Genomic DNA, 23810 nt, shown 5'->3' with positions numbered 1-23810 from the left:
TTATTTTTTTTCTACCTATTATACCTTCTTTATCAACTGCCCCTGTTTCCTATGGTAAAGTGATAAACAGATTTGTTTGTTTTTCAAAGAAAGTGATGCACAACAATAAAGATGAAAATCACACTCAAAAAAAAAAAAACCCATAAAAATTTTAAACTATAAATACTATTTCTCAACAGCATTCCCTGGGAATAGGATCAGGATGAGCCTGGGAAGTCTAGTCAAGTATGAATCTAGGACATTATTCAAAATTACTAAAATAATGCAATAGGACACAGTAGAAAATTGAACAGGCTCCCACAGGCCAAAGATGAATCAATACTATCAAAAGACTATCAAGATGAATGACTACATTCTTTCAGTAGATAGTCTGTACACCAAACACAAACATATTAAAAGCCTTAAGTTCAGGGACTTCCCTGGCCGGTCCAGTGGTTAAGACTTCCACTTTCAATGCTGGGGGTGTGGATTCAATCCCTGATCAGGGAGCTAGGATCCTGCATGCCTTGGGGCCAAAGGGCCAAGGCATAGAACAGAAGCAATACTGAAACAAATTCAATAAAGACTTTTTAAATGGTCCACATCAAAAAAAAAAAAATCTAAAAAAAAAAAAAAGCCTTAAGTTCACATTGATACTCTAAAAAAACAAAACCAGAAAACCTCATTCATCACCTTTCATGGTTACTAGGGAAACTACTACTCTGAAAACTGATAAAGAACCCAGCATTTATCAAGCCTTTCTTGAAGGGACTGTATTTTAGGATAACAAAATGATGAACGTTCTTTATACAAGAAGCACAGCTAATAAACAGGAGAAATGACAGAATTAGGAACTTACCATTTTGTAACAATTAATAAAATAATGGATCTAGTCAATGATTATCACTGACTACTAAAAGGCTGACAAAGAAAATGTATGATGGAAGATCAGGCTGGCCACCTGAACCCACTGATCAACTTTAACATGAGTAGAGGTAATAAGACAGCCAAACTTTAGGTGCCTCCTGAAGTGATGCAAGGACACAGCACTACCTACAAAGGAAGGGAGGGAGGGAAGGAAGGACACTTAAGAGAACGCACACAGGGCTTCCTAGGTGGCGCAGTGGTTAAGAATCCACCTGCCAATGCAGGGGACATGGGTGGGATCCCTGCTCCAGGAAGATCCCACATGCTGTGAAGCAACTAAGCCCGTGCACCACAACTATTGAGCCTGCGCTTTAGAGCCCATGAGCCACAACTGTTGAGCCCATGTGCTGCAAGTACTGAAGCCCATGTGCATAGAGCCCATGCTCTGCAACAAGAGAAGCCACGGCAATGAGGAGCCCACGCACCACAAGGAAGAGTAGCTCCCACTCACCGGAACTAAAAGAAAGCCCGCGCGCAGCAAAAAAAAAAAAAAAAATGGTGCTGATGAACCCAGTGACAAGACAAGAATAAGGATGCAGATGCAGAGAATGGATTGGAGGACACGGGATTTGGGGGCGACGGGGAAGCTGGGACGAAGTGAGAGAGTAGCATAGACATATATATACTACCAACTGTAAAACAGATAGCTAGTGGGAAGTTGCTGTATAACAAAGGGAGATCAACTAGATGATGGGTGATGCCTTAGAGGGCCGGGACAGGGAGGGTGGGGGGGAGTCTTGAGAGGGAGGGGATATGGGGATATGTGTATAAATACAGCTGATTGACTTTGGTGTACCTCATAAGCTGGTACAAGAGTGTAAAGCAATTATATTCCAATAAAGAGCTTTAAAAAAAAAAAAAAAAAACCTGGGGGGGGAGAAAAAAAGACCCAACACAGCCAATAAAATAAATAAATAAATTTATAAAAAAAAAAGAGAGAACGCACACAGATTAAAAACATGAAATCAGTATTTCCCTTTTCCATTTCCACACATTGTCATCTTTCATTCTATAACTGATCTTGTCACCCAAATAATTAAACATTACTACCTACAATGTTTATAATTTATAGTATGTGGAATCAGGTTTGCATTTGGCCTCATTATACAGATTAGAATACAGACTAAAGGGGCTTAATCAGATAGGTTGCTCAAAGAAGACAATATATGGAAATGGAAATGAAAAACAATGATTTCATGTTTTTAATATGTGTGTGTTTTCTTAAGTGTCTAACCAGTCTATTACAAAAAATAACTTCAGAATTTTTGCAAATTTTCAGTCATTACAAAATAATTTTTTAATGGCCTAAAGCAGGCCACATAGTCATCAAGTAGGTAACAAATCCTTTCCTGGTTTGTTCAAATCTAAAGCAGAGTGATGGAAATTAGCAAATTCTTTAGGTTAAAATTATCCAAATCAGAAGTACTAGCATACAGAGAAAATGGACTTTTCCTTATCTTTGGCAATTATCTGTTTACATGATAGAAACATATGATATAGTAACCAAATCTCTAGTATTTATCAGTTAAAAACAGCATTTGAAAACACCTACTAATCATGAAATAATTTCATGTATGAAAAATTTTTAAATGGGACCAGCTGTGACAGAAGTATGAGGTGTTGCTTCATGATACATCCAAATGTTTTAAAATTTTTTCAATAAAACTTGTATTCTTTGATCTATATTTATATCCACATTCCATTTTAGTATTGTATATAAATACAATTTACTATTTCTTCCTAAAAATCACAGTAAGATTCAGTTCCTATCATACGAAAATCATTTGTAAAATATATTCTGGAGCATCCTCTGTGCCTGTTTCCTTATATAAGCATGAGAACATTTCCTATCCCATAGGGTTATTAAATTTATATATATATATATATATATATAAAGCACATCAAACAATGTCTGGCACAAAGCAAGCAAATATTGATAAAATATTCTTATCATTACTAGGAAAGGAAATATAATGATGTGTTCACCAAAATTTGTTTTTCCCTCCTATAGTTTTCCTCCTTGAGTTTTTGCTAGGAAGTGCCTCCCCAGCTAGGGATTGCATTTCCTAGCTCCTCTTGCAAATCACTGAGCTATGTGGCTAGTTCTTGCTCAAGGAATGTGAGTGACAATGGAATATATCACTTCTAGGCCAAGGTATTTACAAAGTAGGTGTATTTCCCTATGCTATTTTCTCCTCATTTGCCAAGTATATACAGATAAACTCCAAGATTTTATGAGTCTTTTTTTAAATTTTTATTTTATATTGGAGTATAGTTGATTAACAATCATGTGTTAGTTACAGGTGTACAGCAAAGTGATTCAGTTATACCCACACAAGTATCTACTCTTTTTCAAATTCTTTTCCCATTTAGGTTATTGCAGATTATTGAGCTGAGTTCCCTATGCTATAAAGTAGGTCCTTCTTGGTTATCCATTTTCAATGTAGTAGTGTATATATGTCAATCCCAAACTTCTATCCCTCCCTTTCTTTTTTTCCTTTTTTTTTTTTTTGTTTTTTTGTCTGTCTGTCTGTTTTTTGTTTTTGGCAGTGCAGCCTGTGGGAGAGCTTAGTTCCCCAACCAGGGATCAAACCCAGGCCCCAGCAGTGAAAGTGGCAAATCCTACCACTAGACTGCCAGGGAATTTCCTTATGAGTCTTGAAAAGATACAAAAGTGAAAAAACCCTGGATCTCTGAATCACCAGATGGAGAAAAATCACCTAAGTGGGAATGATAAATGCTAGAATCAGACTACTGCATGAGTAAATATCAAACTTCTATGTTGTTAAGATTCTAAAATTTGTTAGTTACATTGTTATTTGTTAGTCAATTGTCAAAATGTTCTATAAAAGTGATTTAATAAAATTCACATTTTCCACATAAGCTAAAGTAAAAAAATAAATAAAAATAAGTTTTTAAAAGTTGAATTTTAACTGAATTTAATCGGGCTCTAGATCTAACTACCAGTTTATAGGCAATCTATAAAAACAAAGGAAAATATTAATGATGCCACAAAGATGTAGTGGGCCAAATCTAGACTACTATGGGAAATTACATAGAACAACAGAAAAGGCACAGAGTTAAAAAAAGGCAGGGATAGCAATTAGATTAGAAGAGCCTTAAGAAATATCAACCAAATGCAGTAGGTCAATCTCTTTGAATACTGATCCAATCAAAACAACCATAAAAAGACAATCAGGGAAATGGAACATGAATTGGGTATTAAATGATACAAAGAATTTTTAATTTTGTTTCGTGTTCTAATGGTATTGTGATTCTTATAGTCCATATCTGTTACAGAAACACAGTAAAGTATTTAGAAATGAAGTGATGTGATGTCTAGATTTTACTTTAAAAATACTCCAGCCCAAGAAAAAAAGGAAGAGCAAAGGGGAATGGTTGAAGAATTGTCCATTAACAATTGCTGAAGCTCAATGTTAGGTTTAAGTAAGGGTTCCTTATAATAGACATTCATTAGTTATGCTTTTTAAAGTTAAGAATGATAAAGGAGAGGAGATGAAAGGAACTGGAAACTTCAAAAATCAGGAATAAATTCTTTCACAGAAAACCTGCATGGAATCCCCACTTTGTTTCCAGAATATGCCTTTTGAAGACTCTTCACACTGCTTTGTTCTCCCTTGCTGAACAGCCCAAATGTTGCTAACTATGAAGCCCTACCCCCTCCTCCAAGCAGACACAATCACTCCCTCCTCCAGGCTCCTGCAGAATTTTTTCAACACCATGATAGCACATCAGTGAATGGCAATTTATTTGCCGATCTGACCTACTTCCATTGGGGGCAACTACATACTTCATTTTCCTGTCTTCAGTGCCCAGCTACAGCAAATTCTAAACTAAACTTTTCCTGAATAAAAGCCACAAGGTCCTCCTACAAACAAATTTGCTTATTCAGTCACCAATACTTAAAAATCTGACCAATAGATCGGACTAGAGAAAAGTTTTAAAAGGAAGAGCGGAGAGGAGAGAAACACCATTACAAATGAAGTGAAAATACAAATGGTAACCTAGGAAATTATACTGAAACAAATGACAGACAAAATATTCACTTCAAGAAGACAGTTAACACAGACTTTCAAGTCAGATATGGATTTGAATTCTGTCCTGCTACTGATCACTTCTGTGAACTTAGGCAGGCTACATAACCTTTTAGCCTCCTTCTCCTCATCCACAAAATGGGAGAGAATAGTACCTAGAACACAGAGTGGTATAAAGTTCAGTGAACAAAGCATGTATAAGTGCCTAGCTTGTGCTAAGCGTTCAATAAGTATTAACATCCTTTTAGATAAAGAACTGTCATGAACAAATTTCTTAAAATACCAACATGCCAACAAATAAGCATTTCACAAAACAAAATAAAAAGAATGTCTCTTTATTGTGCCTCAAATTAAAAGGACATTCCAACTTATCACACTGGGAAGTACATATGTGAAATCACACTCTTTAACAACAGCTGTTATTGGAGGAGTAAACTGGTATAACTTTTCTTTTTTATGGCTGAATAGTATTCCATTGTGTATAGATTTACCATAATTTCTTTATCCATTAAATTACCTATGGACACTTAGGTTGTTTCCTTATCATGGCTATTATAAATAATGCTGCAGTGAACATGGGGGTACATATATCTATTCAAATTAGGTGTTTTCATTTTCTTCAGATAAATACTCAGAAGTAGAACTGATGGATCATATGGTAGTTCTATTTTTAATTTTTTGAGGAAACTCCATAGTGTTTTCCATAGTGGCTGTAACAATTTACATTCCCAACAGTGCACAAGGGTTCCCTTTTCTCCATAATCCTGACCAACAATTGTTATCTGTCTTTTTAATAACAGCCATTCTAACAGGTGTGAGGTAGTATCTCACTGTGGTTTTGACTTGCATTGCCCTGATGATTAGTGATGTTGCATATCTTTTCATGTGCGTGCTGACCATCTGTATGTCTTCTTGGAAAAAAGTCTATTCAGATCCTCTGCCCATTTTTTAATTGGATTATTTGGGTTTTTGCTATTGTATGAGTTGTTTACATATTTTGGATATTAACCCCCTATCAGATATATGATTTGCAGATATTTTCTTCCATTCAGTAGGTTGTCTTTTCATTTTGTTGATGATTTGCTTCTCTGTGTAGAAGCTTTTTAGTCTGATGTAATCCCATTTATTTTTGCTTTGGTTGTCAAATCTAAAAATGATCACCAAGTCCAGTGTCAGGGAGCTGATTTTCCTCTAAGAGTTTTATGGTTTCAAGTCTCACATTTAAATCAAATTCATTTTGAATTAACTTTTTTTTTTGGCCACACCACATGGCTTGCAGGATCTTAGTTCCCCGACCAGGGATTGAACCTGTGCTCTCAGCAGTGAAAGCAGAAAGTTCTAACCACTTGACTGTCAGGGAATTCCCATTTTGAGTTAATTTTTTTTTTAATAAATTAATTTTTTTAATTAATTAATTAATTTATTTGATTGGCTGTGTTAGGTCTTTTTTGCTGTGCGCGGGCTTTCTTTTTAGTTGCGTTGAGTGGGGGCTACTCTTCGTTGTGGTGCGCGGGCTCCTCACTGCCGTGGCTTCTCTTATTGCAGAGCACGGGCTCTAGGTGCATGGGCCATCAGTAATTGCAGCACATGGGCTCAACAGTTGTGGCTCATGGGCTCTAAAGCACAGGCTCAGTAGTTGTGGCGCACGGGCTTAGTTGCTCCACTGCATGTGGGATCTTCCTGGAGCAGGGATCGAACCCGTGTCCCCTGCATTGGCAGGCAGATTCTCAACCACTGTGCCACCTAGGAAGCCCCGAGTTAATTTTTATGTATGGTATAAAATAGTAGTCTAGATTCATTCTATTGCATGTGGCTGTTCGGTTTTCCCAACACCATTTATTGAAGAGGCTGTCCTTTCCTCATTATATATTCTTGCCTCCTTTGTCATAAGTTAATTGATTATATATGTATGGGTTTCTTTCTGGATTCTCTATTCTGTTCCATTGATCTTTGTGTCTGTTTTTATGCCAATATCATATTGTTTTAATTACTATTACTTTGTAGTATAGTTTGAAATCAGGGAGTGTGATGCCTTTAGCCTTGTTCTTCTTTCTCAAGGTTGCTTTGGCTCTTTGGGGTCTTTTGTGGTTCCATACAAATTTTAGGTTTGTTTTATTTTTATGAAAAATATCATCTGGAATTTTGACAAGGATTGACTGAATCTATAGATTGCTTTGAGTAATATGGACATTTTAACAACATTAATTCTTCTAATCCATGAGCATGGAATACCATTCCATTTATTTGTGTCTTCAATTTCTTTCATCGTCTTACAGTTTTCAGTGCATGGGTGTTTCACCTCCTTGGCTAAATTTATTGCTAATACAGACTTTAAATGTTGTAGATTTATATTTTATCTGGAAATATGTCCAGACTACATTATGCTTTTTTAAAAGGCTTATAAAATAAAATAGTATGCTATTTCTATTTTTAAAGCATACTTGGAAAGGTATTTGGAAGGAAACTACAAAAATGTTAACAATAGTTATTTCTGGGTGATGGATTATAAGCAATCTTTACTATTAAAAAATCAGATAACATAGAGGGTACAATGAGTAGGTTTTCAGTTTTATTAATTATAAAACAAGGCTGTTACTATTTCAGGGGGAAAATTGAGTGTACAAAACAGTGGGTATTCTATAAACCAGTCAGCAATTTTGGGAGTTAAATAAATATGACAGCACAGCACACTTGAGTCTAAAACAGTCAAGATTTATAAATGTGACATTATAAATGGACAGCCAGCGTGATGATGTTCATGTACTGTTTGCTCTTCTCATGTTTCCTCAAGATCTTGATGGGCAAATAATCACCTGCATTAGAGTTTCTTAAAATGTGAGGTTCCCAGAGGGCTGTTAAGTTGGCAGATTCCTCAGCACTACCCCAAACCTAGTGATTCAAAAACTCAGGGAGGGACTTCCTAGGTGGTTCAGTGGTTGAGAATCTGCCTGCCAATGCAGTGGACACAGGTTTGAGCTCTGCTCTGGGAAGATTCCACATGCCAGGGGACAACTAAGCCTGTGTACCACAACTACTGAGCCTGTGCTCTAGAGCCCATGAACCACAACTATTGAGCCCACGTGCTGCAACTATTGAAGCCCACGCGCCTAGAGCCCGTGCTCCACAACAAGAGAAGCCACTACAATAAGAAGCCCATGCACCACAATGAACAGTAGCCCCTGCTCTCAGCAACTAGAGAAAGCCCGTGTGCAGCAACAAAGACCAAACGCAGCCAATAAATAAATAAATAAATTTATTAAAAAAAAAAAAATTCAGGGAGTAGGGATCAGAATTGAGCAATTTTAACAAGCTCACAAAAGATTGAGAGTACTAACCTACGTGGTGGAAAACACATGTGACTAGTTAAATATAAGCTGTACTAAAGTCTAAAAAAGGTGTGCAGAGATTATATTTTGTTGATGAATTCTTCACGGTCAGTGAATTACCACTCTTGCACATTTAAGGCTAAGGCTAAGGCTCTGTTAAATGAAATTTACTCAAAGACAGATATAAAGTCTTCATTAATAAAAAATTACAACTATAAGATTAAGTTAAATCACATTCATTGTTGAACTGAATAACCTATTTATTGAACTTGCACTTAAACTGCTTTGTAAATCACAAAGTGCTCTTTCCAAATATAAGGATTTATTTTCTAGCACCTAGCACTGGCATTTATTCAAATGTTTCAGTGTATCAGACTCACAGATGCCTATAAATTTGTTCACTGAATGTACAACATTCACTTATAAGTATGAATAATTTATAAATAATTGCCAACATATCACTAAACACTTTACATACATGAACTCTTAATCCACACAGAAATCCTGTATGAAAACTACTATTACCTCCAGATCACGAGCAAAGGGAAGCAAAGTTGAGAAGAGAAGCTAGTGAGCAGACAGGGCCAGGATTCAAATCACGGCCGCTGGCTCCTGAATCTGCACATCCACTAAGCTGTACTGCCCTCCTGATTTAAAGCTAAACATCATTCATCTAGTAAGAGAGTCCTTAAGGGAAGCTCAAATCTTTAAGGATTTTATTGCTTATCATCTTAATACTCATTTTTAGCAAAGTAAACACTTTCAGATTTTTCTAATCTGTTTTATATACTTCAAAGAGCTAAATGCCTTTGTCTCCAAAGGGTGTTGGTTTCCTCAACAGCCTAGTTTAAAGAAATTATTAATCTTTTCCCAAGATATCCATGGTCTTATTCTAAAGACATGCAACTTTATACACTTTGTTCTGTTTATTACAAAATATATTCACTGTAAGTATGAGAAAGAGTTAAAAATCTTATTGTGCAGAGATAACTATTATTAACATGTCATTATATATTCTTCCAGGCTTATTATATCCATAATATTCTCATTCCATCACTACCACATATTTGGTAAAATATTAGCAAAACCACTCTATAAATTGAGAGGAACTGAATTGTCTTACTCTGCAAAAAGACAGGAAAGGAATCACTGTCATAAGACAAAGTATTTTAAGCCACTATTCTATAATGTAAACTGTGACAACACCTTTTTTTACAAATAACTAAGTTTTGGTTTGTAATAATCATTTTCTGAAAACAAAAATATTGATAGTTTCATAGGATGCTTTACAAAAGTTTACAATCAGCCTCATCTAAACACTTATTTTTAGAAGAAAAACTCAAGAATATGAGACAAATGAGTCTTTTTAATATTTTGGTATATACTCAGCTTTGTTTTTCTACATTAAGAATTGAATTAAGTTTAAAGTTCTAAGTAGAAAGTACCTGTATGTTATTATTACATCCCGTTTGGCATAACGGTCAATGGCTACTCCTTGGCTATATCACTTACTACCATTCTGAAGGGTCCTAGCCATCGCCTTATTTCCAGCCTCACCATCATGGATCTAGAGCACTGCCACACACTGCCATCCCGCAGCATGATATGCAACACAAAATAACTATCACTACGTATTATTCATGTTTCCTTTACTTCAAAAGTACTCCAGTTTCAGACATACCCAGGTCTAAACTGTACTCTCCAAGATCCTCCTCTCTGAGTTATCTGAAAGCTGTGCTGTGGCTGTTGGCTACATTCCCCCCAGAACTGCCTGACCCAAGAGGCCTGCTGTAATTGCTAAATATAAGGTAGCCAAAGCAAGCTTCTTGAGTAAACTCCTCTAAGAAGCAACTCTGGATAACATGCAATGGTTAGCATATCTTCATAATACATCACAGTTTTACTCTACCTCAGTTGTTACCAAGCCTGGCTGATTATAAACACCAGTAGAACTTCTTAAAAACAGATTACTGGGCCCTATACTCTTCCAAGAACACCCTCACTCATCCCTCTGGCTTCCCAGAAGATTAATTTGCATAGATCTATAGTGAGGCTGAGTAAAAACAAAAATTTTAGTTACCTAGATCCTTGCTATTCAGAGTATGTTCTAAGATCAGAAGCATCAGCATCACAGGGGAGCTTGCTGGAAATACAGAATCTCAGGCTGCAACAGACCTACTGAATCAGAACCTGTTTCTTAACAAGATCTCCAGGTGATTAGCACAAACATTAAAGACTGAAAAGTACTGCCCTACACAATTCTAATGTACAACCAGCTTTCAAAAGCATTGCTCCTGGGAATTCCCTGGTGGTCCAGTGGTTAGGACTCCATGCTCTCACTACAGAAGGCACGGGTTCAGTCCCTGGTCAGGGAACTAAATTCCTACAAACTGTGTGGGACAGGCAAAAAAACAAAAAACAAAAAACCCCACAAAAAAACCACTACTCCACCTAACTCTCTAATTCTCAAAACATATAATCAGCTACATGAATAAAATTCAAATGTACGCATACTCTGATTACTGAAGGGGGCTACCATGAAAGTCTGGAGTCACAGATTTTTAAGAGGCCCACAGCTATCACAGTTGAACTCACCCTTGCATTACATATGGGAACTGATGACTCTGTGCTGGGTCAGTCTGTGCTTGTGGAAGAGTACGTTGCCTCAGTCCTTCTGAGGAAGAACTGGTAGCTAAAGACAAGGTTTCTTGACTGGATGATGGAGTTGATGATCCTGACTGATCTGAACTCTACAAACAAAAATGTAATTATTTTTTCAAGGAGATTTAATTCATTACAATCACAATATTACAGACACACTGCTAAAAATGTATTTATGAAAACCCTCTGTAAAGAGTGAATTTTTAGAAATTTACTGATTTGACTCATGTGCCCAGCTTAATAGGTAGATATTTTAATTCTTAGGAGACTGAAGAGTTTAGAAAACCAAAATCACTTAATTACACAATAGTCCATTTGTCAACTATAAAAGGCTGAGTAGTAGAGTTATTATATACAAAAAAATAGCATACAGAATTTGTGAAAATTAAACTAATGCATGCTAAGCTCTTTTCATGATGTTTAACACATAGGAAGTGTTTGATAAATGGTACTAATAACTGTGTCACTTAGACAGTTACTATGTTCCAGCTACTGTATAACATGCTATTAGTAATATACTGGTTTAAAAAACTGAGGAACATGCTAGAATTTGGTGTTATCTCTGACATTAACAAGGAAAATAACCTTAAAATTCACTTCATCCCTAAGTTTCAGCTTTCCTATAAATAATGAAATTGAACTAGATTTTCAGGATTTCTTTCAGTTCTAAAATTCTATTAGTTTATAGATACCACCAACAAATGTTTTTTTAAAAAATGAACAAGATACCAAACAGGATTTTAAAATTCTCATGCTTCAATGATGTCAGTAATACATAGATTCAATAACCTCAAACAATATAACCCCATATAGACCACCTTAATTTGCAGCTGCTTGAAAATAGTCTGTCATGTGTTTTATGTAAATTTAAAACACAATTACATTTTACATAAATTACCCACTTTAAAAAGCTGGGTATACAATAATTTCAACATCCTTCCAAGTTCATTAAAATTGCATTTACCTGTACTGCTTTCCTATTTATAGCACGTCTTTTTGCCTGTCTACCTTCCTTAGTCCTGCCATGTGAAAAGTCCCAACAACACTGGTCTTTTGCAAAACTAACAAAAGTTTTAAGATGTTATTCCACACCAAACAGACACCAAATACCTTACTAGGGAGCCTGATTGTTAGGCACACAACCTGGAAAGTCTTCCTTTTTGGCAAGATTTCTTGTTAAATGGACCATCAAAATATGGTGTTCATTAAAAAATTAACAGAAGAAAGGCCTAGCTATTTGGCAGCACAGCCTAATTTCCCTAGAACTAATTATTTCTGGCCTTATTAGATAACTCTTTCCTGAACATATTTTTTAAAACATTTTTAAGTCCTACTGAAATTTATCAGCCATAAAAAATTAAGAGGAATTCAACTTAATTTTTCCTTGATACTTTTTAGATTTTTTACAACACACCTTATAAAAACAGAATATATATACTAATGACATGAAATCATGACTGAGGAACCACTAGAAAAGTGAGAACGTTCTTTTTCAACTAAAACTGGAGAAACACAACTGTGTCCAAAGACTACATACAGAACTCTATGCTAATGCCAGGGTTTTGTCCCTTCTTATGCAAGGTAGGAAACACAGAAAGACCCTTAGATTTATTGACAAAACATATCTCAGTTTAATGTAAGCTAAATTCCCATGGCTGGTGCTAGAAAATACTTATCATTGAGGCTATGCTAATTAAATATAGCAACTAGAAGACCTAGTTTACTGAAGAAGCAGTTGACTAGCAGTATCTATATCACCCCTGCCATTCATCCCCTCCTTAAAGTTTTGGCTAGATTCTTGACAAGAAAGAAAGTATACTTAACAGTACAAAAGTTCCCTGCCCAGGAAGTTTTAAGCAAGCTTCCACTCATCCAGTCCTTTTCTTTCACCTCCAAAAGTGTCACATAAAGCTTTTATGGGAAACCAAAAATAATTTAATATAAAAGGATTTGGGACAGTGTCTTTAAAACCTGTAGAAAATTTCTCAGTTAAAAAGTTCAACTAGTTTTTAAAATTTCCAAAACAATTTTAGGCAAATGGAAAAATAAGGAGGGAGAAATGAACACTCAAGTATGAAAGAACTGAGTAGGTTAAGTAATTATTCCTCCCACAGTTGGAATATACGCTCAAATCCAGTCATTTTAAAAAACAAAATTCTTGACCAAGAATCTACTTCAAGAAGATTAGGCAAACTTAAAGTTTAAATAATTTAATCTACCTTGATTAAATACACTATATCAAATACCTTAAATATTTCTGAAATACTGGTGCTAGAGTTTATATTATATAACCATAACATAATTCTGGTTTTTGAGTATTTCAGTAATTAAACCCCTGAAGATTGGATCTATTACTGACCTGCCATATAGCAAATTATAATTCAAGGGGAACAGGCTTCAAGGGATAACATTCTGTATTGGATCTCTAAAAATGAAGTTTAAATGCTCAACTTGAGCTGTTCAAAACACAATCTCACAACCCACAGATCCAATTGTTCTGTTTTCCACCTAGTTTTTAGAGGCAAAAAAGGATAATCAGAAAACTTTGACATTTACTCTGCCCAAAACAACTCACAGAATTGCTGCTGGATGCCAATGCTTCATGACTTTCTTTACTGGTGCTGGATTTTGGGGAACTGGGAGGAGTCCGAGAAGTACAGACTAGATGAACCATATGATACTCATCTTGCTATAATTAAAGAAGATATATTTAAAGGGTAGCACTGGAAAATACACAGCTCAAAAACGTCAGCAGCTAAGCAGAAATACTTAACTCAGAACTTAAGTTCCTTCCTACCACAGCCATTTTACTAGTAATAAATTGTTGTCATTTGCAGGTAAATTAGGGCCCCTATGAATTCAATATTTTCCCCATGCTTAGAAAATCATCTCAATATTCAGGAATTGCTATATGAAAAAAATGATTATTTTGTATACCAAGGAGTTTTGAAGCAAACACTGCTGTAAAGTTGTGTCAATGCAATCTATGATTTCAATATAAAAACACCTAGCACACATATCAGAACTGTGACAGTCACATTGAAGCTGAGGCATACAAACTTTGAGTAATGAAATGTTTTCATTATTTGAGACCTTACAGCAATAAAGAAACTCAAATAACTTCACTATAACCTCATCTGTCTTAGTTTTAGCAACAGCATTTTATTTTTTAAGTCAAAAACTGTTTTTATCTCTAACACTTATACACAGACATAAAGCATATATTTGAACCATGTTCTGTAAATATTCCAAATGTGTTTCCATAAACCTACAATGACAAGGAAAATATTCTAAAAATGATTAGAGTTGGCATTTTAGCTTAGCAATTTCATGAGTGCATTTATAGTTAGGCATAAAGCAAGTAAAAGAAATGGAGAAAAGAAGGAGAATAAAGGAGGCCAGAGAAGAACAAAGGGTGGCTCAGCAATTTTAAAAAAGAAAGAAGAGGAACTTCCCTGGTGGTCCAGTGGTTAAGACTCTGCCTTCCAATGCACGGGGCATGGATTCAATCCCTGGTCTGGGAAGTAAGATCCTGCATGTGGTGCCAAAAATGAAAAAAAGAAAGGAAGGAAGGAAGAGAGAGACAGAGAGAGAGAAAGGAAGGAAGGAAAGAGAGAGAGAGAAAGGAAAGGGGACTTCCCTGGTGGTCCAGTGGTTAAGACTCCGTGCTCCCAAGGCAGGGGGCTCGGGTTCCATCCCTGATCAGGGAACTACATCCCACATGCCTCAACGAAAATCCTGCCTGCCACAACTAAGACCCAGCCCAGCCAATAAATAAATAAATATTAAAAAAAAAAAAAAAAAAGGAAAGAAGGAAAGAAAAAAATCAGAAAATGAGTTAAAAAATAAAAGGGAGGGGGAGAGCAGGAAGAAAAAAAAGATGCCCAGTTGTGAGAAAGAAAATTGAAGCTCTAGGAATTCATCATCTACCATAAACTAGGATTGTGCTTAATTCTGAGGTGAATTCAAGAAAGTGTAGGAGTCAACCCCTCCCCTAAAGAGGATCAAAATATTGTTAAAAGAGCAGACTACCATATTAGAGCACAATTAGAGAAATACATAAATTAGTCTTTTGCACAAAACTGAGAAGTACAAACTACAATTGCTTTATGGGTTTAGAGAAAGAAGTTAATGGGAGTTAGGATACTAAGGAATTCCCAGAGATAGCATGACATGAGGTACACCTAGCAAGGTAGGTAGAAAGGATGCCTGATTTACAATGTCCCCTCAGCTTGGGAATACAGAATAGTAAAAAGCATCCAAGTACAATATGTTTGTCCTTACAAACCTGAAACAAAGTTTCAAAGGTCATACTAACCACAATTACCTCACAGTATTCATTCACCTTTGGGAAATGTTTCTGTAAAAAAATTTATATCTAAACAGGTAAAGCTAATGACAACATTTAACTGAAAAAAAGTAAAGGATTATACAGTTCAAAGATCTGCTCAAAATGTAAACATATTGTTCAAAATGTATTATGATAAGGGGCACAACAGACAACAGTCCTTTGACTGAAGCTTTTTTTTTTTTTTTTTTTTGGCCGCACTGCATGGCATGTGGGATCTTAGTTCCCCAACCAGGGATGGAACCCATGCCCCCTGCAGTGGAAGCACAGAGTCTTATACACTGGACCACCAGGGAAGTCCTGAGGCATTCTTATTTTAAGTCTTCTGGTTGGAAATGATTTCTGGCAGCAGAAGCCTTTTTAAACATATGCATGTGTAGACTCTAGCTATCCTTGGGTTAAAATAATAAATAAAGCTACATTTCAAAGAGCATATAGCAAAAAAGTTTTTAAGCATAAAAACAGAAAGAATGAAGAGGTGAAACAGAGGATTTGGGGGGTAGTGAAATATTCTGTACTACAATACTATAATGGTGGATACATGTCATTATACATTTGTTTAAACCTACAGAATGTAAAACAACAAGAGTGAACCCTAATGTAAACTATGGGTTTGGGGTGATAATGATGTCAATGCAGGCATCAGCTGTAACTACTGTACCACTCTGATGTGGATGTTGTTAGTGAGGGTAGCTGTGTATGTGTGGAGGCAGGAGGAATGTGGGTAATCTCTATACCTTCTGCGCAATTTTGTTGTGAACCTAAAACTACTCTAAAAAATAAAGTCTATTAAGAAAACAAAGTGGGGCAGGGGGTGGAATCTGCTGCAAATTCCACTATTTTGGTGGCGGGGGGGGGTATTAAACCACTTTGGCAACCTGAAACTACATGATTAAAATGAAAAAGAAGACGACACACTGGCAAAGCTAAAATGTCGTCTAAACAGAAGGAACACACCAGTGTAAGATTTTTTAAAGTTTCCCACAGGTGATCATAAACATACAGGAAAGGAGAGAGAGATTATGGATACCCAGAAACACTGAGTTAAGTCAATTATCTAAAGCAAAACATAACAGCTGTACATTCAATTCTGCTACATTCACAAGCAAAAAGAATCTTAAACGCAGAAAAGTTCTAAAAGTATAAATTCCACAAATAAATATGAGCTAAAAGCTGCCATTAAAATAACTAGCATTCAATCTGAATACCAGCATTCTAAGTTTGCTAATTGATGGACCAACTGGGCTTCCTTCTATTTCCTGTCCTGAAATTAAACTCCTAACCCGTTAACTTGTATTAAAATGTAATGCAGATTGGTCAAAAGTGGATTTAAGAGCAGAGACTGTCATCAATGAAAATCCTTCACCACTATTTGAGCACTATACTCTTGCACTACTGATAATACTGCTTTCTTACACAAGATAACAAATCCCTGAACACAAAATATATAATCCTATTTCATATTTAGCTATCAGATGGATATACAAAACTGTTACCTAGACTAATAAGAATCACCTATTATCCTACCCAAAAGGGTTGATTTTAAGTATCTAAAAACTAAACTGGTCGGATATCAATAAAACTTCAGAACATATCTCCTCTGGCACTCTGAGTATCTGGTATCAAACAGTGATAGAAAAGCTTACTTTTCTGAGAATGTCTTTCAGCTGCAGATGATCGGGAAGCAGTCTGCCCGAATACACCAATCTCTGATCCTTCGTCAACTAAGAAATGGGACAAAGAAAAGAATTCAACCTTTTCTAATTATACAAATTGAAAGTTAGGAATAAGATGCCTTACTATGGGTAAAGTAAAACTCCCTTTAGGCACAAATAAGCAGAAAACTGACATAATTTAAGAATTTTGTTTTTCCAAATTCCACTTAAGACATTAAAAGTTCAGCAAATGGTAGCATATCTACTGTAGATATAATAAAATATAGATAATTACCGAATTATTTTTTAAAACGAGGAAAACAGGTCAATTGGACGTTTGTCTTTTCAGCCATAATACAATGCATGTGTGACTGTCATTAAAAACCTTCGAGATGATAAATGAGAAGGTGGCTGGCTTTCTACTAACAGTCAACAATGGGATAAAATTCCAAGGTCACCAATGTTATTTTGCATTGTTCTGTTGGTATTTTTAATCAAAAGTATACATAAGATTTATTTTCTTTTTTACTAACGTCATGCAGGACAATTCATTGGTTTTAATTCAAAAGCCATTTGGATTTAGTTACAGCTTTAGGTAACTATTCTAGTTTTTATTATTCTTGCCATTCTCATGAATACCTTAGTACATTTTTCAAAAACACAAGTCTAAAGAAAAATCAGCTCAACTGCATGAAGATTCAAGTGTCATCTCCATGTGCAACCCAAAATAGAAAATATGTTCTGGTTATTTCTGCCTTATTTTGTACTTATAATAAATCTGCTAAGTATTCACACTAGCAGCATTAAGTATTTAAAATAAAAGCATTTATGTAGTCCCCTAAGACCTCCTATCTCATAACTAAGAAACAGGCAAATGTTCCTTGAATTCTATTAAAACAATTAAATATTAGCTATGTCAACAATTACTAAACATGCCAAATCCAAGCAATAACTATAACAATTTTCAAACAGACTATAGATGCAACACAGCTACTAAAAAAGAGTCTTACATTAAAAATAGCCATAGTAGAAAGAGTCGTACTGAGTAAGACCTATGGTTTAGAGGACCTTAGGTACCAAAGATCAAGGGAAGGTATAGTTGTCCTTCCAAGATACTTAGCTTTTAGGCATAATTTAACTTCCCCTGGAAATATTTTTGAGTGTACCATTCCTAAATGTACATATAAAACTTCTAATACATAACCAAATGCAACACAGGATTTTTTTAAAAATACGTATCACAAGTCTTGAAATTTCGATCAACACATAAATACTGAGTGGGACACAAACAGTAAATTATATAAGTTAAATGCTAAGTAGATAATGATAGATTTAACCCCAGACAGCTGAATTATGGACTGCTTTACAAGTTTCCACAATATACGTATCACTTCAGCTGCAGCCTCAAGAAGTTTCTTTGATAAATACTACAGCCATCATAAACTATCACTCTTTCACCAGTCCAAACATTTAATAGATACTTCTGTCATATCATTCTGTATAAAAAAATCAGTCATTTCTTATGAATTTTTTTACTTTACTATGAAAATTCTCAAACATACACAAAGTGGAGAGAATACCCTTACCATCTTCAAGAATTCCCAAATATCCAGCTCCAACAATTATCAACATCCTGCTTTTCCTGTTTCTTTCACCATGCCCCCCCACCCCCTTTTCATTTTTGGCATGGAAGGGAGTTTTAAAGCAAATACCACATATCATTTCTTTCACCTGTAAAAAACAGCATGTATCTGTAACAGTTTTTTTCCCAACTAACCACAATATTACCACATTCAACAAAATAAATATTAATTCCTTATTATGTAATATCCAGCACAGCTCAGTTTTTCCTACTTGCTCAAAAATGCCATCTCCTCAACAGTATAAAGATGTCTTCCCCATTCTTTTTGACAGATGCATTACATAGAAATACTAAAGTTTACAATATGGATATTTGAGTGTTTCCAGGCTTTTGTTATTAATCGTAGTGTCCTTCTTTCATACTATTCTGTTTATTTCTCTATTCCCCCACCATATCCTGGAACATGGAGCTCCCTGGTGATCTTGTTAAAAGCAATCCTGGTGGAACAGTAGGGTAAAAACTTAATTGGAATGGATTCAAGAGAAAAAGAGAGTACAGTTAAAGGTAGTGAATATTCACAATTTATAAGGAGTTGTGCACTAAAGACAGGAAAGAAAGCAACAGCTAGAAGGGGAGTCAAAAGAGTCTTATTTTACTGTTTTGTGTTTTTGTTTTTTTAAAAAGAGAAATAACATGTTTGTAGGCCAATAGGAATAATTCAGTACTAAGGAAAAACTGAGGATGCAGGAGAGAAAAACAGAGAATTTCAAGAGCAATCTCCTTGAGTAGCTAATAAGGGGCAGAATCTTATGTGAAGGAGTTGGACTTAGAGAATAATACAGCAGAGATAGGTGAAGAAATGTTAAGAAACTTGTACACAATTCCACTACCACCACTCTGTGCCTCAGTTGTCTTATCTGAAAAATGAGGGCAATAACAGTACCTATTTCACAGGGTTGAATTTTCACAACAATGAAAATGCACAGAAACCTCTAAGAACAGAGCAAACCTAGAAAACATTCAATGAGCATTTGATACTAATCTCTAATACCTGCTTCTCTGACATCATGCAGTTTCATGAAGATCTAATGAGAGATTATGTGAAAGAACTGATAAGTTGTATGACTAATAGCAGACTATCTTCATTATGTATAAGAACATGATTAGGACACTGCTAAATAGGTTTGATTAAAGCTGTAATAACTATCACTTTTAATGAATAAAAAAGCAAGCCCTAATCCAAACCATGTTTGAAGAGCTTTCAAGAATCAGTTTAAAATGACACTTATAAATAACAAAAGGAAAGTTTTAAACTAATTTTAGTTTCTCTACAGAGAGAAAAATATTTGATGTTGGTAAAAATAAGTCCATGTCCAAAACATAAGTTACTTACCTTCAGATTTTTAGTGAAAGGATGTATGGGTGGTAGGATAAAAGAAGTATTTACCACTTACTGCTTCAAAATGTAAGAAATCTATATATTATCTGCTTTCTACATAGGTAATCTCTATTTTACTATAAAACTGTAATGGTAATGGAATGTACTTTATCACAAGTATCACTTTGAAACAAGATGGGACATAAAAAATGCTAGAATACTCATTATTGTGGACTACTGACAAATATATATATATAAATTAAGTACAATGGCAATCCAACTTAGACAGTTTACTCCCATAATTATTTAGCAGATAGGTTTAAAACAACTTTTTCACAGAAACAATACAGATCACTATCAGTCAGCAACCTCACAGATTCCAGAAGCCTATGCTTGAAAAACTTAGCCATACAAATTAAACATAATATTTAGGATGATCACTTAGTTTAAAATACAGGTACTAAAATCTCATGAGAGTCAGGTATAAAGTAACCATCCAATTATCTATAATGATAATTTTTACACCAAGATTAAAAAGCCAAAATTAAAGATTTTGAGAACTCCTAGTCCTAAAACTATAAGTCTCAGTTTCAGAAATACATACACTCATCAAACTTTTAAACCTAATATTACATAATCTATTTAACCCAAAATAGAGCTGATTGAAATAGCATTACTAGAAGCCCAGAGACTGATAATCCCTTATCCCAAGTCCCTACTTTTTTAAAGCCTATACCCACTGAACAGAAAGGCTGGGCAATGGCTAAGCAAGTCCCTCAGCAGGATGAGGAAACAGCATGACCAAAAGCACCTAGCAAAAGGTTTGCAAGAAGGAAAAACCACAGCTTTCACCATTTGCACCTCTGGAAGAGCAATCAAGGTTCAGAAAATCCATTAAGAAGCATTTGTACATTTCATCCATACCACTGGTCACTGTCCCTCCAGGGTCTTTTGCTAACTTTTCCATCCAATTCTAAAAGTTAAGGAAGGTTCTTCAGCTTAGATGCAAATTTGTTTTTCTAGCCTAGGCCTCTCTCTCCCTCAGACCCAGATCCGTATTCCCACCTGCTTATTAGACATTTGACACCTTCAAATATCTTTTTTTTTTTTTCTTTTGGCTGCACCAGGCGGCATACGGGATCTTAGTTCCCAGACCAGGGATCAAACCCATGGCCTCTGCAGTGCAGTCTTAACCACTGGACTGCTGGGGAAGTCCCTATCTTCAGGTATCTTAATAGCGGACTCAAAGTCAAAACATCTACAATGGTTCTCTTAATTCCCAGTTCCTCATATCTTTCCTCTTACTTGTTCCCTGTTTCATAACAACTTGCCACCAGTTGTTTAAGCCAAAAATCTGGGCATTAGCCTCAATTTTTCTTTCTTTCACTGTGTCTAACGTATCTAACCATCAGCAAATCTCACGGACTCTATCTCCAAAAGTCCCTCTCAATCCCTTTCTTTCCATCTCCATTGCCACTACCCTAACCTACACCATCACCTCTTGCCTGAACTTCTGAAATAGCTTCTTAACTGGTCTTTACACTCTGTTCTACAGTCAGTAAACAGAGTGATCTTTTAAAAATGTGAATCATTCCTGTCACTCTCTAATAGATTCCTACAACTCTGGATTTAATTCTAATTCCTTACCATAACCAGATGGTCCTAGCATATCTGGTTTCTGTCTCTTTCCAACCTCCTCTGATCCTAATCTTTCCTCCTCATTCACTACCTTAACTGGCATTCAGTTAGATCCCCAAATATGCCAAGCCCTTCTCCAATTCTGACATCCTACCTGCAATATTCTCTACCAGCTCTTGCAGGGCTAGCTCTTAATCATCTTTTGGGTCTTAGCTTTAAAACGACCTCCTCAGAGAGGTCTTACCTGATTTACAAATTTAGAGTATTCCCTTTCACACACCCAATTTGTTTCCTTTATAACACAAACCATAATCTGTAATTAGGTGCACATGTTTATTTCCCTAAGTGGAATATGGGTGCCAAGAATAAACGAGGGCCCATGTCTGTCTAGCTCATCTCTTTACTCCGAGAGCCTAGCACTGTGTTCTGAAGAGTAGATGCTAAATGTCAGTTTATTAAATGAAGTGTTATGAGTCCAAAAGGGCTTACACAGGTTTGGAAGACACAACTTATTTGAAGTTCATTATATCAGTTATTTTACATGTAATCATTAAGAATGGAAATGAAGTATTCAGTCTATGAATCACAATACCAGTTTAAAACACTTGCTGGTGCTAAATTCATCTGGTTCATTTCTGCAAATGGTACTGATATTAGCATATTATTTACTATGAAGAAGCAATCATGTGTTAGTATCTTAGTATTAACTTTTCTCTAAATTAATAGTCAACTTCAAATAAACTTTTATCTTTCCACAGCAAGGGAACATCAATTTTCAAAAAAGCAGAATATAACAAAATTATATGGTACCCCCAGAAAATACATGAAGCAAAAACAAGTGTGTATGAGGGTGTAAAGAAAGTAGAACCCTCATACATTGCTGGTGGGAATGTAAAATGGAACAGCCTCTGGAAAAGCTTGGCAGTTCCTCAGAAAGCTACCATATGATTCAATATACATCCAATTCCATTCCTAGGTATATACCAAAGAGAACTGAAAACAACACATCCACACAAAAACCTGTAAGGGAATGTGCACAGCAGCATTATTCATAATAGCCTAAAGGTCAAAACAACTCAAATGCCTATCAACTGATGAATGGATAAACAAAACATGACATATACATACAATGGAATATTATTTGGCCATAAAAAGTAATGAACTGACACATGTTATGACATGAAGGAACCCTGTGTTAAGTGAAAGGAGCTCATTATGCTAAGTGAAAAGAGCCAGACATAAAAGGCCATATATATTACAGTTCCACTTATGTGAAATTTTCAGAATAGGTGAATACATAGAGACAAAAAGTAGATTAGTGGTTACCAAGGACTGGAGGACAGAGAATGGGGAGTGACTGCTAGTGAGTATGGGGTGATGAAAATGTTCTGCAATTAGATAGCGGTGATTGTACAACTTTGTCAACTACTAAAACCCACTGAGTTTGACACATTAAAGGGCAAATTTTATAGTATGTGAATTATTTCTCAATTTTAAAAACTGCTGCTTTAAATTGAATATTCAAATACCTTCAGATAATCAGAAGTAAACGGAAAAAGAATTCTTTAATTTTACTGTGGTTGAAAACAGAAAAAGTTTTCATGTGCATAAACTAAGATTTGAAATTTTTTCCACTAAAAAAATTAGTGAAAAATTTCAGTTTAAATATCAGTGAATTTAATTTAAATATCCGGAAAACCAGTGGTTAGACATGATAACAAACCACACAATAATCAACTGAATTTTCAGCTGGTTTGGATTATAAGCTACAGTATTGGGAAAAATTTCTGAGATCAGATTTTGAGATCTCAAATCAAATTCAATTTAACTTGTAAAAGTGATACAATTTTATTTATCCAGACTTACTAATAACAGTATTTTTTACCTTGATGAAAAATCCATTTCTGTATTAGTTAGCGTAAGTAATGCTAGCTTCTGTAACAAACCCCCAAGATCTCAGTAGCTTAACACGATAAAAGTTCATTTTTCTTTCAATAAAAAAAAAATTACATGGTATCCTTTAAATATAAGAATTCAGGAGACTCAGGATTGGTAAATCTAAAATAAAGTACTAATTAAATTGTCAATTAAAATTTTCTTCTGTTAAGATATTGGATATACAGAATAACATATAAATATATTTGACTATCTCTGTTAACAACGCCATCATTCTTCCTGTTGCTCACACTCTACATCCAATAGTCAGCACATCCTACTTTCACCATCTCCACTGCTCCACCTGAGACGAAGCCTGGTGATAT

The 23810-nt window shown here is 35.3% G+C and overlaps 1 protein-coding gene across 1 annotated transcript in view; it reads right to left on the bottom strand.

Moving 5' to 3' along the window:
• The window catches only part of HERPUD2 (HERPUD family member 2), a 41251-nt gene that overhangs the window by 10174 nt on the left and 7267 nt on the right, over positions 1-23810 (bottom strand). The window contains exons 3-5 of the mRNA XM_057732725.1: positions 16943-17020; positions 13524-13637; positions 10883-11037 (exon numbers count right to left, since the gene is read on the bottom strand). Coding sequence (XP_057588708.1) covers positions 10883-11037; positions 13524-13637; positions 16943-17020 — 347 coding nt within the window. The remainder of the gene's footprint in view (positions 1-10882; positions 11038-13523; positions 13638-16942; positions 17021-23810) is intronic.

This window comes from Hippopotamus amphibius, chromosome 4, assembly GCF_030028045.1.
Source record: "Hippopotamus amphibius kiboko isolate mHipAmp2 chromosome 4, mHipAmp2.hap2, whole genome shotgun sequence".
Classification (NCBI taxonomy): Eukaryota; Metazoa; Chordata; class Mammalia; order Artiodactyla; family Hippopotamidae; genus Hippopotamus; species Hippopotamus amphibius.
Note: the sequence above shows the minus strand (reverse complement) of the source record. Positions and strands in the feature narration are given on the sequence as shown.